This window comes from Gossypium hirsutum, chromosome D08 (genome assembly GCF_007990345.1).
Source record: "Gossypium hirsutum isolate 1008001.06 chromosome D08, Gossypium_hirsutum_v2.1, whole genome shotgun sequence".
Classification (NCBI taxonomy): Eukaryota; Viridiplantae; Streptophyta; class Magnoliopsida; order Malvales; family Malvaceae; genus Gossypium; species Gossypium hirsutum.
In genome coordinates this window covers 61062677-61076724 of record NC_053444.1, presented here as the reverse complement: position 1 = coordinate 61076724, position 14048 = coordinate 61062677, and the positions used below count along the sequence as shown (strand labels likewise).

At 29.3% G+C, this 14048-nt stretch overlaps 2 protein-coding genes across 2 annotated transcripts; both read left to right on the top strand.

The window, feature by feature from the left end:
• The first annotated feature begins 478 nt into the window (after positions 1–478).
• On the top strand, positions 479–1204 carry LOC121220370 (uncharacterized). Its single transcript, XM_041100065.1, has one exon. It carries the CDS (start codon positions 479–481, stop codon positions 1202–1204), a length of 726 nt encoding a protein of 241 aa, XP_040955999.1.
• Positions 1205–10109: 8905 nt separating this feature from the next.
• LOC107936701 (tubulin beta-7 chain-like) lies at positions 10110–13056 on the top strand. The gene is made up of 3 exons (XM_016869453.2): positions 10110–10694; positions 10769–11038; positions 12158–13056. The coding sequence occupies exons 1-3, from the start codon at positions 10301–10303 to the stop codon at positions 12826–12828; spliced, it is 1335 nt and encodes a 444-aa protein (XP_016724942.1). The 5' UTR covers positions 10110–10300; the 3' UTR covers positions 12829–13056.
• Positions 13057–14048: the final 992 nt, after the last annotated feature.

Sequence of the window (14048 nt, the reverse complement as noted above, 5' to 3'; positions counted from 1 at the left end):
TATATCCATTAATGATGCTTGGATTCCAGATTCAGATAATTTTAAATTGTCGTCAGGAATTAACTCTATGCGCGTTTCTAAAGTAAAGGAGCTAATTGACAGTAACAGTAGAAGCTGGAATACTGAGTTGATTAACAATACCTTCACTGAAGCAGATGCTGAAAGAATCCTCAAGATCCTGCTAACATGATCACCGCATGAAGATTTTCTTATTTGGGGAGGGGAGAAGTCGGGTGAATTTACGGTACGAAGTGCCTATCAACTATTACAGAGATCGACTGATAATCCCAGAGCTTATGCTTTACAAATCATCTACAGAAAATTTTACAAAACACTTTGGAGCCTGAATATACCAACAAAAATAAAGATCACAATATGGCGGCTATTATGGAACTATCTGCCTACAAAGGTAAATCTACAACACCGGAAATTAACAGTCAACACAAGGTGCCCCCGATGTGGAGAAGGAGCTGAAACAATGAATCACTTATTCCGTGACTGTGCTGTTACAAGAGAGGTATGGAAAACATTATCACTTCAGAACATTATGATGTATCAAAGCGAGGATTTTGTACAGTGGCTCACCTGGGCGCTAGAGCAGTTAAACCCAAATCAAAGTCGACTCTTTTGTTGTGCACTATGGGCCATATGGGGAGACAGAAACAGAAGTCTACATGAAGGAAAAGTTAGTAATGGAAAAGTTGCAAACTTTGTTAATAGCTACATCATTGAGTTAACTGGTCTTGAACAAAGAAACTCAGAAACAATGAAAGGAAATAAGAGATGGAAACACCCACAGTGGGAATCCATAAAGATTAATTTTGATGGTGCATATAATCAGATTCAGAACCGGTCAGCCTCAGGTGTTATGGCCAGAGACTTGGAAGGAAAAATTCTTTTATCCTGCTCAGAAATCTACAATGGAATTCCATCTGCTTATGCTGCTGAAGCAATTGCCTGTCGGAAAGCAGTCCAAGTAGGAGTTGACCATGGTTGGCAGGCACTCATTTTTGAAGGAGATTCCCTCGCAATAATCAAGAAATGCAACAAAAAGGATCATGACAGATCAATGGTAGGGGCATATATTTATGATATACAACAGAAAATACAAGAAGTAAAAAATATTAGATTTCTTCACACACCAAGATCTGCAAACAACCTTGCACATATCCTTGCAACAGAGACGCTAAGAAGAGGAGAGTAGACCTGTCCATGGGCCGGGCGGCCCGGTCCGGCCCGACGGCCCGCCCGAAATATGGGAGGGTTTGGGTAAAAATATAGGCCCGAAATATGGGTTTGGGCAAAATTTTAGACCCGTTTAAAAAATGGGCCGAGCCTCGGGCAAGATTTTTTGGCCCAGCCCGGCCCGAAAAATATTAAATATATATATTTTAAAATATAATAGTTTTTTATTTTCAGTTTATTTACTTTCATTTCCTTGACTAGTGTTACAAAATAATAATAATAATAAAACATCAAGTTTATTTTACTAATCAAATGTTAGATTTTGTTACAACAATTAATACAATTAATACAATTAATAATTTGATAAATTTACTAATCAAATGTTAGATTTTATTACAACAATTAATACAATTAATAATTTGATAAATTTACTAATCAAATGTTAGATTTTATTACAACAATTAATACAATTAACAATTAATAATTTGATAATTTTACTAACAATTAATTTTAATAACAATTAGTTTTAATTTTATTAAAAAAATTAATTTTAATTTTAATTTTAATTAAAAACAGGCCGGGCCGGGCTCGGGCCTCATATTTTTTCTTCAGGCCGGGCCGGGCCCGGGCCTAGTAAACGGGCTAAAATTTTTTGTGGGCCCGGCCCGAACCCGGCCCGGCCCATGGACAGGTCTAGAGGAGAGGAATTTTACCTGGAAATGGGCGTTCCTGAATATGCAGAGAACCAAGCACGGCATGATGAGCTGAGCGAACAAGATTAGGGAAGCATCGAGAGATGGAGTTTGGAAGAGAGAAAGTTTTCAGAGCAATAAAGAAACAGAAATGATCTGCTAGGAAATTTTTGAAATATGGAATCGTCAAAAGGAAACTGAAATGACAGGATGAGGGGATGACAAATTTCAGTAGCTTCTGATTGGGCAACGGATCGGCGCATTTATTGCTGGTTCTAGAGTTTTCTTTTAACATCTAGATATTTTGTTAGGTGTGGGCATCTGTTTCTGGGCCGGTTACTTTGTGCCCGTTTCTTTTTTGAATTCTGCTTTAGTTTGTTTGTTTTGGACTATTCCGAACAGTTTGAATGTTTTAATCAATAAAAGCCCAATCTGGAATTTTAAAAAAATTATTTATTTTTAATTAATTCCTTTAACATATTTGTATTATTTTATTTTAAAAAAGTCTTCTAACGCCTATTTGGAAGAAGAAATAGTAAGGTTAAAAAAGTAAAATATCAGCCAAAAGCACTTTTTGGCTAAAAAAAGCTAAAAAATTATGCTTTTTCATCTGTGAAAAAGCACTTAAAATAAGTTAAAAAAATTTCTACACTGACGTCTGTTTTTTATTACTTTTTAGGGAAAAACACTTTTTAATGGAAAAGCTCATCTGACAAGCATTGGAGAACACAGCCTAAGCCTAAGAAAAAATGGAGGTTAAAAATCACTTTCCTTGTTTTTGTTAGATTATAGTACTTGTAGTATTTTGTTCTACTTGAAGATTAAGTTATTAATAACATCTTCTTCTCCTTATGTTTTTCAACTTGTATGTTACTTGTCTCACACATGATTTGTTGAGAACTCTTTGCTTCCCAATATCAAATTATCCATGGCTACTAACTAAGCATATATTGTCCTTCACATGTGTTTTAGTATTTATATCGAATTTGTGGTAGTTTAAGCATTTTCGTTAGCACAATGACTTCAGTTCTAAAGCCAACATGATCAAGAAATTTCATGCTGCTCTTGCTCTGCAACCTGTGAGAACATTAATACTTAATCTTCCCTTGAATATATCTGTTTTCTAGATTTGTAATTGGTGTAGAAAATGAAACAGATAGCAAAAGCTCTATTTGCAAATTCAACCTCTACTGAAGGAAAGCAAATGGCTACCTCAGCGTGAGAAGGTTTTCAAATTTTATACTATAAAGTATACTTTTCATATGCTTTTGTGTTCACCAATTTATTGATTTTTCTCTTAAAATGAATTTGAACAGTCAAATCTGGACTGATACCGATAAGGATCATACATACAAGGCTTAATAATTTGATTAGTATACTTTCCTATTGTTGAGAGAAATCATCCCATCTAGTTAATTACTTGATGGTATTTTATTTATTTTGCTGCCTGCAGGTTTGAGCAGTATGTGGGCTACGCTCTTTGCACCGAGATGACATTCAAGCTTTCCATCTACCCTTTTGTTCATCAGCATCATTTACAATATTGAATATAAGCATGCAACTTTTGCTTTGTCCCTCTCAAGTGCTAAGACTTCAATTCCTTATGGCTGAGAAGATTGATGTTGATGATATAACTTTAAAACACCAGCAGAGAAGCTTTTGGATTTGTGTAATGGGAAGTGGGGACAATCTGTTGACGTTGTTTTTGAAGAGCTGCTTTATTGATATGAATTACATTCTTCCCTTCTATCTTGGACTGAGAGCAATCCGAATCTTCAGCGTTTTCTATTTGTAATTTGCAGGGTGACATGCAATTACCAGAATAAAGGATGGTCCTATATTACGAGGATTCTGATGTAGTTGTCATTGAATATAAGATACTTTGTTCCAATCTATATGCTGCTCCATTCTCCTAATTGCTAAAGTTTGATATTGCTTTCTAATACTATGTTCTTACAGGGTGACAATTACGTGGCATTGCTGACATCACAACCATGGAGATATCAAATGAGCTGCAATATATATATCTATTGCTACCTGTCCTGACCCACACATGTCATCATTTTGAAAGGTAAATTGTTGCTTACAGTGATGATGAACGACGATCAATATTGTTTTTACCCTGTTGGCAGAAATTAGGTGTACAGCCACCTCACTGGCTTCAGAATAAAATAAAACAAATAAATTGTGTCATGTATCCATTCTTCTGTTTATCATTTATAGAATTCATCGTGGCCGGGGCCGTCCACTCCGGGTCGAAGGCCTACCTAAAAAATAGGAGGACTTGCATAAAAATACAGGTCCGAAAAATGGGTCTAAACAAAAAAATAAGGTCAATTTTCTAAACAGGTTAGACATCGGGTAAAAGTTTATTGGCCTAAGCCCAGCCCAAATAAATTAATTATTTTTAATAAAAAATTATATTGCTGTTTGAGTGTTGATTTTTGTGCGTTTTTACTATTGTTTCACTGTCGTTTTTAATATTATTTGGATAATGTAGAACTTATGTTTTATTATTAATTTTGCTGCTATTCTAGTTGCAATTATCTTGGTATAAATAATTTTTAAAGTATATTCAATTTGTTTGCTGTTGTAATACTTGTTTTAATGTTTTTAAATCTATTTGATATATTATATTTTTTAAAATTTGTTCATTTAATAAAATAATTTAAAAATAATAATACGAGCTGGGTTGAAATGAGCTCGAATTTAACTTCTATAATTTAAATAGGACTTAAACAAAATTTTAGACCCACCTTTTAAATCAAGCTGAATCTAAACTTAAAAATGAGCTTAAAATTTTGTTTCAATCCGCCTTACCGTATCTCTAATTATTTACTTTACTGCCGCAAACTGAGAACTAGTTTAGAGGGAATGTAGTAGCCGTGTTGGCTCATGAATGTTGTCACACTCATTGTGTTTGGTACATAAGTGGTCATAAATCTAATATATAACATTATCATAAAATTGAATATACCACATTTATTTATAAAAGTGAAAAACATATTAAATAATTTTTCCATACTTATCATATATTTTAAAATATGTTACATATAATTAAACTCATACCATAAAATTAGTATTATATACATATTTAGATAAACTTAAATAATAGATTAAAGCGGATAAGCTTTTGTAAGTTGGCGTGAATAACAATATTTCCTTTTATTCATATTTTGAAATTTATTTTGTATTTTTATATGATGCATATAATTTTTTATATATTAATTTTTGTTTAAATTTCTTAATGAATTTCTTCAAAAAAGTTATTAATAAATTGAAAAAGTAATGTAATTACAAAATATTTTTAAAAATATTTAACTAATTTAAAATAAGTTATATTAATTTTATTTAAATTTTAAAAGATTTAATATTAAAATAATACAAAAATATCAAGGTTTGAATAATAATATTAATATATTAAAATTTAAATAATATTGTTAATAATTTATTACATGTTGTTTTTATATTAATTTATTTTAATCTTAAAATTGTTACTATTCTATTTGTTCGTAATATTATATGTTATCTTTGCTCTACTTTAATCAATGGACATAATTAACTCTTATTATATTTGAAAATTTTAAATTTGATTTGATAAATATTATTAATATGAATTTTTTTAACTATATTTTAAACTTAACAATTTAATATTTATTAATTTTAATATTATAAAATTAAAAATTAATTCATTTAAGTAAAATTCAAAATAAAGAGGTAAATTTATTTAAAATCAAATTTATAATTAACATATGAAAAATTTAAACAAAAAGCATTAAATAACTTAAACCGTAAATAAGTGCTTTAAATAGAAAAAATCGTGTTAACAAAAACTGTAGAACCTATCATGACATTGATTTTTTTTCAATGAAGAGGAGAAATAAAAAAGAAAATAGTAATAATTAAAAAGTCGATATATTTAGGTAAATTTAATAATATAAATCTAAAATGGCATATTGAAGTATATATGGTTGAGATTTGCGACACAAAAATTGAATTATAAAATCACCGGAGGTTCAAATGTTTTCACATTCCATAATTTAATCAACCCATTTAAATATGCTTTATTTTGCATTAAATTCAGAATATTGAAGTTCATACATTTGGGAAAATCTACCTTATCTCTTTCACTTTTCAATTTTCTTTTATTTCCAAAACTCAAACCTAGCATTAGACATTAATATAATTTAAAATAACTTTAATATTAAAATCAGTATAATTTAAAGGCTTAAGCCTCAAACTTAACAAAACAATTAATCTTTTTCCTTTCATTCAATTTGGTACTTGAACTATCAAAGTACATACAAAAGGCTTTTAAACTTTTTTAAAAAAACAATTAAACCCCTACTTTTTTTTAACTCAATTGGATACTTGAACTGCCAAAAATTCATAAAAAATGTCATTTGACCGTTATAGTTAACCGCCCATAATTTTTTCCAGTTAAATCTACCACATGTCACAACTTAAAAAATATGTATTAAAAATATATTGAAATATAGAAAAAAAATTTAAAAAATTTATAAAGTAGTAAGAAAATTATAAAAAATTATAAAAAATTTCGTATCAAAAAAAGCATTTTATAATTTTTTCTATAATTTTTATTGATTTTTATTTTTTTTAACATTTTTCACCACATGTCACACTGTGTTGTGGCATGTGATGGCTTTAACTGAAAAACAATTGGGGTTGTTAACTTTAATGGTCAACAATTAAAATTAATGGTTAAAGGATCTTTTTGATGCATTTTATAATTTGTTTATGATTTTTATAAATTTTACAATTTTTTTATTTTTTTTAAATATAATTATTTTTTAAAATTTTTTATTAAAATTTAATAATTTTTATAACTTTTATTTATTTTTATTTTTTATAATTTTTTGTCACATGTCACGTTGTAATTGTGATACTGGGTGGCTTTAACTGAAAAAAATTAGGATAGTTAACTTTAACTGTTAACTGTTAAAGTTAATGGTCAAAGAGCTTCTTTTTATTTATGTATTTTAACAATTCAAGTACCAAATTAAGTGCAAAAAACAAAAAAACAAAAGAGAATGAGCTTAATTATTTTTAAAAAAAAAATTTGAGAATTTTTTACACCCTTAAACCTAATTTAAAAAAGTAAAAAAACAACATTAATAGTATAATAACATTTGTATCCACCCTACATATGATATTCATAAAGTTAAATATGTTATATAAAAAAATTGGCTTTTTAAGGGCCGGGCATTATTAAATCTAAATTATTTTACTAACAAAGTGTTAAATGCATTATTAAATGAGTATTTGACAAAATAAAATTTTATCTTTAACTTAAATGAAACGGTAATTAAAATTTTTATGAAATACTCATTCGATGTTGGTTCAAATTTTATCACCCAATATTGTACTCTCAAAATTATAATATAATTTTTTTTATTCTAATGATTAGATCAGTTTTCTTTTAGGGTATATTTGAATGGTTTAGAGGAGAAATTTCATTTCTATGAAAATTTTCAAAATTTTAGAAATAAATTTATTTGTTTAGGTAAAAATAATATAGAAATTGAAAATTTAGGAAGAATTTTAAGAGAGGATTTAAGTGGTTTAATTTCCTTTATCTAATTTCATCTAGAGAGTGACTTTTCAAAATCCTCATTATTTTATTTTTAATACACAGTTTCACTATAAAATAAAATAAAATATTTTTAATTAATTTTAATCTATATTTTTAAATTTTTATTTTATTAAAAATATTTATATTATTTTACAAATCTAGTGATATCTGTATTTAATATTTTCTATAATATTTATTTTTCTTTTATAATTATTTTTAATTTGTAAAATTCCAATTACCCAAATTTTCTTAAAAAAATTATTTATTTAAACTAAACGAATACAATTACTAACATTTTTAAATTTATGAAATTTGAAATGCTAACATTTTAAAAATCTCCAAAATCTTAAAATTTTTTACCCAAAAATACTCTTACAAAACTACATTTTAAATTATAATAAAAATAGCTTTTTCACCAACATGGATTTTTGTGTCTGTATATATGTAGGTATGAATGATGGGATTGGTGTAAGGATGGGAAAAAAAAAAAAAAACCTTCGAGCCGACGGGTTTTGACTCATGCCAGTATGATAGGGTTGGAATTTTTTTATTTCTGAAATTGAATTTTAACACGGGTGAGTCCGGTTTAATTTTTCAATTAGTCAAATCGGGTTTAAGAAAAAATTTCTTCGTTTCAAGATAATTATTAAAATACTCTTTTATAAATAATACTAGTTTAACATATATGATAAAATAATTTATATTAATATTTGCTCTAGTATAATTATACATAAAATAATAAATTGTATCATTAAATATTATTATTTTATTTTGATTAAAAATATAAAAATTAAAAAAATTTACATATTGAATCAAGTTAGATTGAAAACGAATATAATTTTAATTTTTTTAATCGGGTTTATATAAATAAATTAATATTTAATTTCAGATCAGATCAGATCAGAATGATGAATATATGTTGGGTGGGGTCGAACAAGTAAAAAGCCGTCCCGGCCCGCCGGACCCTGTCCCGTTGCTATCTCTGGAATGGTGGGGATTGAGCATTGGATTCCAGGCAGTGGGCAACTATTTGGAAGTTGTGTGCGGGGCTGGAATGAGGGACCAGAGACAGATAGATTAGTTTTTGTTTGAGATAAAAAACTCTCTTCCAATAATTGAAGCCTTCCCATTTGCAATCTTATTCAAATTTCCATCTTCTTAGGTTAATTTTTGCTATTGGTCTTTATACTTTGTGAAATTTATGGATTTAGTGTTTATATTTTAATTTAATTAAAATTTAATCATTTTACGTTTCAAACTGGTCAATTTTAGTCCTTATACATTTAAAAATTTAGTCCCGACATAAATGATAGTAGTTAAATTCATTTGGTTAAATTCAATTATTAATCCTATACTATGTATACAGTTGTAAATTTAGTCAATATCCTCAAATTGGATCATTCTAAATCCCTATACTTTTTAAATTTTGAAATTTTAGTATTGACACAAATGAAAGTCGTTAACCCATTAATTGGTTTTTTAGTGACTAATAAGTGGAAATAACAAGTTATAATATGTTTGTCACATCAGATTTTGGAAATAATAGAACTTAATTAGTGAGTTCAACAATTATCGTTCAGTGAAGACTGAAATTTTAAACTTTAAAAAATACAGAAATTAAAAATGACCGAATAAAAGTATAAAGATTAAATCCACAATTTTCCAAAGTATAGAGAGTAATAACAGAATTTAACCTTTTTCTTAACACCTAATTTGATACTCAAATCAGACATGCAATCTTTTGAAATGTTAAAGTAAGGTATTTTCCTTTTTTTCCCTATTTCTTCATGCATTATCTCAACTACATTAATTAATGATCTAACAACATTACCCTTTTCAAAACAAACAAAACAATAATTGAGATTAAGGGCAAAACAATCAAGTTAAAGAAAAAGGGTTTTTTATTTTTTTTAGAAAAAAATGGTAATGGCAGATGGAGAATCAAATTGGAGGATGGGTTGGTCAGATATTTTATTTATTGAATAGAGCCATAGCAACCAACATGCATCTCACTGTCTCCTTCAATATCCAGCTCACAATACTCCCATTGATATTTGACAAGGCTTCTTCCAAACAATGACACTTTGACACTATTTTTCATTGGGTAAATTACACCCAAGATCACTGAATTATTGATTACTCAATTTTAAAAAGTTACAAAATAGTCACTAAATTACTTGAAGGTTTTCATTTAAGTCACTTGGCGCTGTAAGTTTTTTTTGTTTTAAAAGTCCGTTAGAGAGTTTTAAGCGACGATTTGACGATCGGTACGGTGAATCAATACCTATCGATGAATAGAAGGACATACCTTAAATCCAAGTTGATCTAACGATCAATGTTGAATAAAGGAGATGAAAGTTGTTTGGATTTTGATTTGTAGATTTGTTAATGAAAAAAGTTGAACCGTAGAAGAGAAGGTGAACGCGAGCTTTTGATTGGTGTAGGCGATGCAAAATATAAAAGGTCATTAGGTAACAATTTTAACAACCCGATGACTTAAATGAAAACTTTTGAATAGTTTAGTGACCATTTTATAACTTTTTAAAGTCAAGTAATCAAAACATAAACTTACTAATAGTTGAATAACATTGGGGTGTAGTTTACCCTTTTATTTATTTGAGTAATAATTGTATTTTTCCATATATTAAACATTTAAGTAAAAGAAATAATATCAGTGTCACCATCTTCCACATATCTTTCTATATCTGCTCCATTTGGCTACATAAGCCCACACCCCCTCCATGTTCATTGCTCACACTGCTCTCTCTCCCTTATTATATTTTTCTTTCTTTGTTTTATAAAAAAACAAGAAAATCCCAATACTATAACAATGAGAGAAATCCTCCATGTTCAAGCCGGTCAGTGTGGTAATCAAATTGGTGGCAAGTTTTGGGAAGTAGTATGTGATGAACATGGCATTGATGCCAGTGGTAACTATGTCGGCACTTCGCCTGTTCAGCTTGAAAGGCTTAATGTTTACTATAATGAAGCCAGTGGTGGCAGATATGTGCCTAGAGCTGTGTTAATGGATCTTGAGCCAGGAACTATGGACAGTTTACGAACAGGTCCTTATGGAAAATTGTTTAGACCAGATAACTTTGTGTTCGGCCAAAATGGAGCTGGCAATAACTGGGCTAAGGGACATTATACTGAAGGAGCTGAATTGATTGATTCAGTTCTTGATGTTGTTCGTAAAGAGGCTGAGAATTGTGATTGTTTACAAGGTAAATTACACGTTTGAATGCTTTCTTGTTTTTGGTTTTGGGTGTGTTAGCTAATGGAACTTTATAATGTGCAGGTTTTCAGGTTTGCCATTCACTGGGAGGTGGAACAGGGTCAGGGATGGGGACATTGTTGATATCAAAGATCAGGGAAGAATACCCTGACCGGATGATGCTAACGTTCTCGGTGTTTCCATCACCTAAAGTATCGGATACTGTGGTTGAACCCTATAATGCGACCCTGTCAGTGCACCAGCTTGTGGAAAATGCTGATGAATGCATGGTCCTTGACAATGAAGCTCTTTATGATATCTGCTTCAGAACTCTTAAGCTCACAAATCCCAGCTGTAAGTCCAAAATGTTTTATAATTTGTCTTGGTTTTAATCGCATCTTCATTTTCATACAAGATATAATATGCTAACAAACAAGCAAACAAAAAGACAATCCTCAGTTATCATAAGATTATGGATTAATACCTCTTTTGGCTTTCGTACTATAGTTAAATTATTGCTCTGATATTTATATTTTTTTTCTCAGTTTGGTCCCCATCTATATTTTTGGTTAAAAAATCTCCCCATCCAGTCAAATACTACCACATGTAAAAAAAACTCAGAATTCCTTTAAAATATCAAAAAATTCATAAAAAATCCTTAAATTTTCAAAAAAAATATATATATATAACCAAAAATTCCAACCAAACAAAATTATCAAATTTTTTTAAAATTTTTTCATACTTATAAATTTAAAATATATTTTTATAATTTTCTAAAATAAATTATGATTTATTTATTTTTATAATTTTCTAAGTATTAAGATTGTTGGGCTTTTTAGATTTTTAAAATTTTTCTGACATTTTCTAAAATTTTTAAGTATTTCTTTTTAACTTTTTTTTCTTATCACATGACATTATGTCATGGGTTGACTTAATATTTTTTTAACAGAAAAACGTACTGAAATGATAATACAGGGGTCAAATGAGGTATTAAACTTTTTTTTCTTATAATCGAGAAAGAAAAATAAAATTACTTGAGATCAAACCTAAACTCCCATATCTATAATATAATGTTCTTGTCAATGAGCTAAGATATTGTTGGCAAAGAGAGGTATTAATTCTAAAATGTTACTCCTTCGGGTTTAAGATTTGGGTTAGTGTATTATTGGATGCAATCACTTCAATTATGAAATTGCAAAATTAATTATTAATGTTTTTAAAATTATATCTGCAATCGAATTGGTTAATTTGTCGATTTATCTGATTAATCGGTTTAATTTAAAATTTATATAAATTCAAATAAATTAAAAAAAAAACCGATTCAACTAGTTCAATCACCGATTCAATCAATCCGATACCATTCTTTAAACTGGAATCGCAATTGATTTCTGATCTGAGTCAAACATAATTGACAACTTTTAACCAGCACTATTTTAAACTTATTTTTGTGCGTATATGTATATATATGAACAGTTGGTGACTTGAACCATTTGATTTCAACAACCATGAGTGGAGTCACATGCTGCCTTCGCTTCCCTGGCCAACTCAATTCCGATCTTCGAAAACTAGCAGTAAACTTGATCCCATTCCCACGCCTCCATTTTTTCATGGTTGGTTTTGCACCTTTAACATCCCGGGGTTCACAACAATACCGAGCTTTAACGATCCCCGAGCTAACTCAACAAATGTGGGATTCCAAAAACATGATGTGCGCGGCTGATCCTCGTCATGGAAGGTACTTAACAGCCTCGGCAATGTTTCGAGGCAAAATGAGCACCAAGGAAGTTGATGAACAAATGATCAATGTCCAAAACAAGAACTCTTCGTATTTTGTGGAGTGGATTCCGAACAATGTTAAATCAAGTGTTTGCGACATCCCACCAACCGGGTTGACGATGTCATCGACGTTTATGGGGAACTCGACGTCGATACAAGAGATGTTTCGACGTGTTTCGGAACAGTTCACAGTGATGTTTAGGAGGAAAGCATTTTTGCATTGGTATACAGGGGAAGGGATGGATGAAATGGAGTTTACTGAGGCTGAAAGTAATATGAATGATTTGGTTTCTGAATATCAACAATATCAAGATGCTGTGGTTGATGAAGATGGTGAAGGGTATGAAGATGAAGCTGAGGAAAATTGACGGGATCCTTTTCAACTTTTTATAGTAATGGCCTAGAGAAAAAAAATCAAATGTGGTGTTCATTTTGATGGTTTTAAATAAGGAGGCCATGTTTTTTCATTTGTGTTGGGATTTTTAGTAATGTGAATTGTGAATTTGTATATTTATATCAAATGTGAATTGTGATTTAATAAAATTGGAGTGTAAATTTATATAATGAATTTGGAATGACAAGCTTCAAATTTTCAAGATTATTTCTTTTAGAATTTGAGATTTAATTTTTATGTATTTTTTAAATTTAAAAATTATAATCCAATCATTAGTATTGTTGATAATTTTCATAAAATATTATTAATTTATTTACAATTGCTTCATTTGAGCTGGTTTAAATCTGATCTTACTCAAATTTACTTAGGACCAATTTTATCCTAAAGTTAATGTTAAATATGCCCTTATTGGAAATTTTTGGGGAAAAGAAAAGCAAAATTTGTGGGCTTTTTATTTATTTTTATTTAGGAAATATGCAAATTTTATGATGGTTAAGAGAATTGGGTTCAACAATGAACAAAATAATGAATATGGTCTAAACCCAGACCCAAAGGGAAAAAAAACGGAATAATGCGTGATACGGATTGAACATCTATCACTTAGGTTTAACTCGTTTTTTCTTTTTCTTGTATTTGCATGTAATATTTTAATGTTAGATGCACATATATGAAATAGTAATAATTTAGATATATTTAATTCGTATAAATATTATAAACGAGTTTGAATGTAACTCAATAATGCGATTACTGGTATATCATTAGTAGACATTTATATGTATATTCATGTTCCTAATATGGCATATTGCTTATATGATTCTTCATTGTCAAGTGACATCAAAGCAATCAAGTTTTGATAGTTTGAGGTGGTTTAAGAAATTTCACAAGATCTTTCATAATTCTAATTTGTATTATGAGATCGAGTGCAATTGGGCGATTGTTCCTAGCTAGGGTATTGTGCATTGGTTCGCTCATTTTTAGCATATCATTGGTGATGCATCATTATTTGTATCATTACGATTAGTTTAAGATCCATAATCAATTATATTGATTCAACCAACAAAGTAAAAAGTAAAATAAAGTTGTAACACTGGTAACACACAGAAATGGCTTTGATATCAATCATCCTATTTTATCCATTATACTGAAGCTATAAAATGTTAAATTAGTAACACTAGGAACAATACTAACAAATCC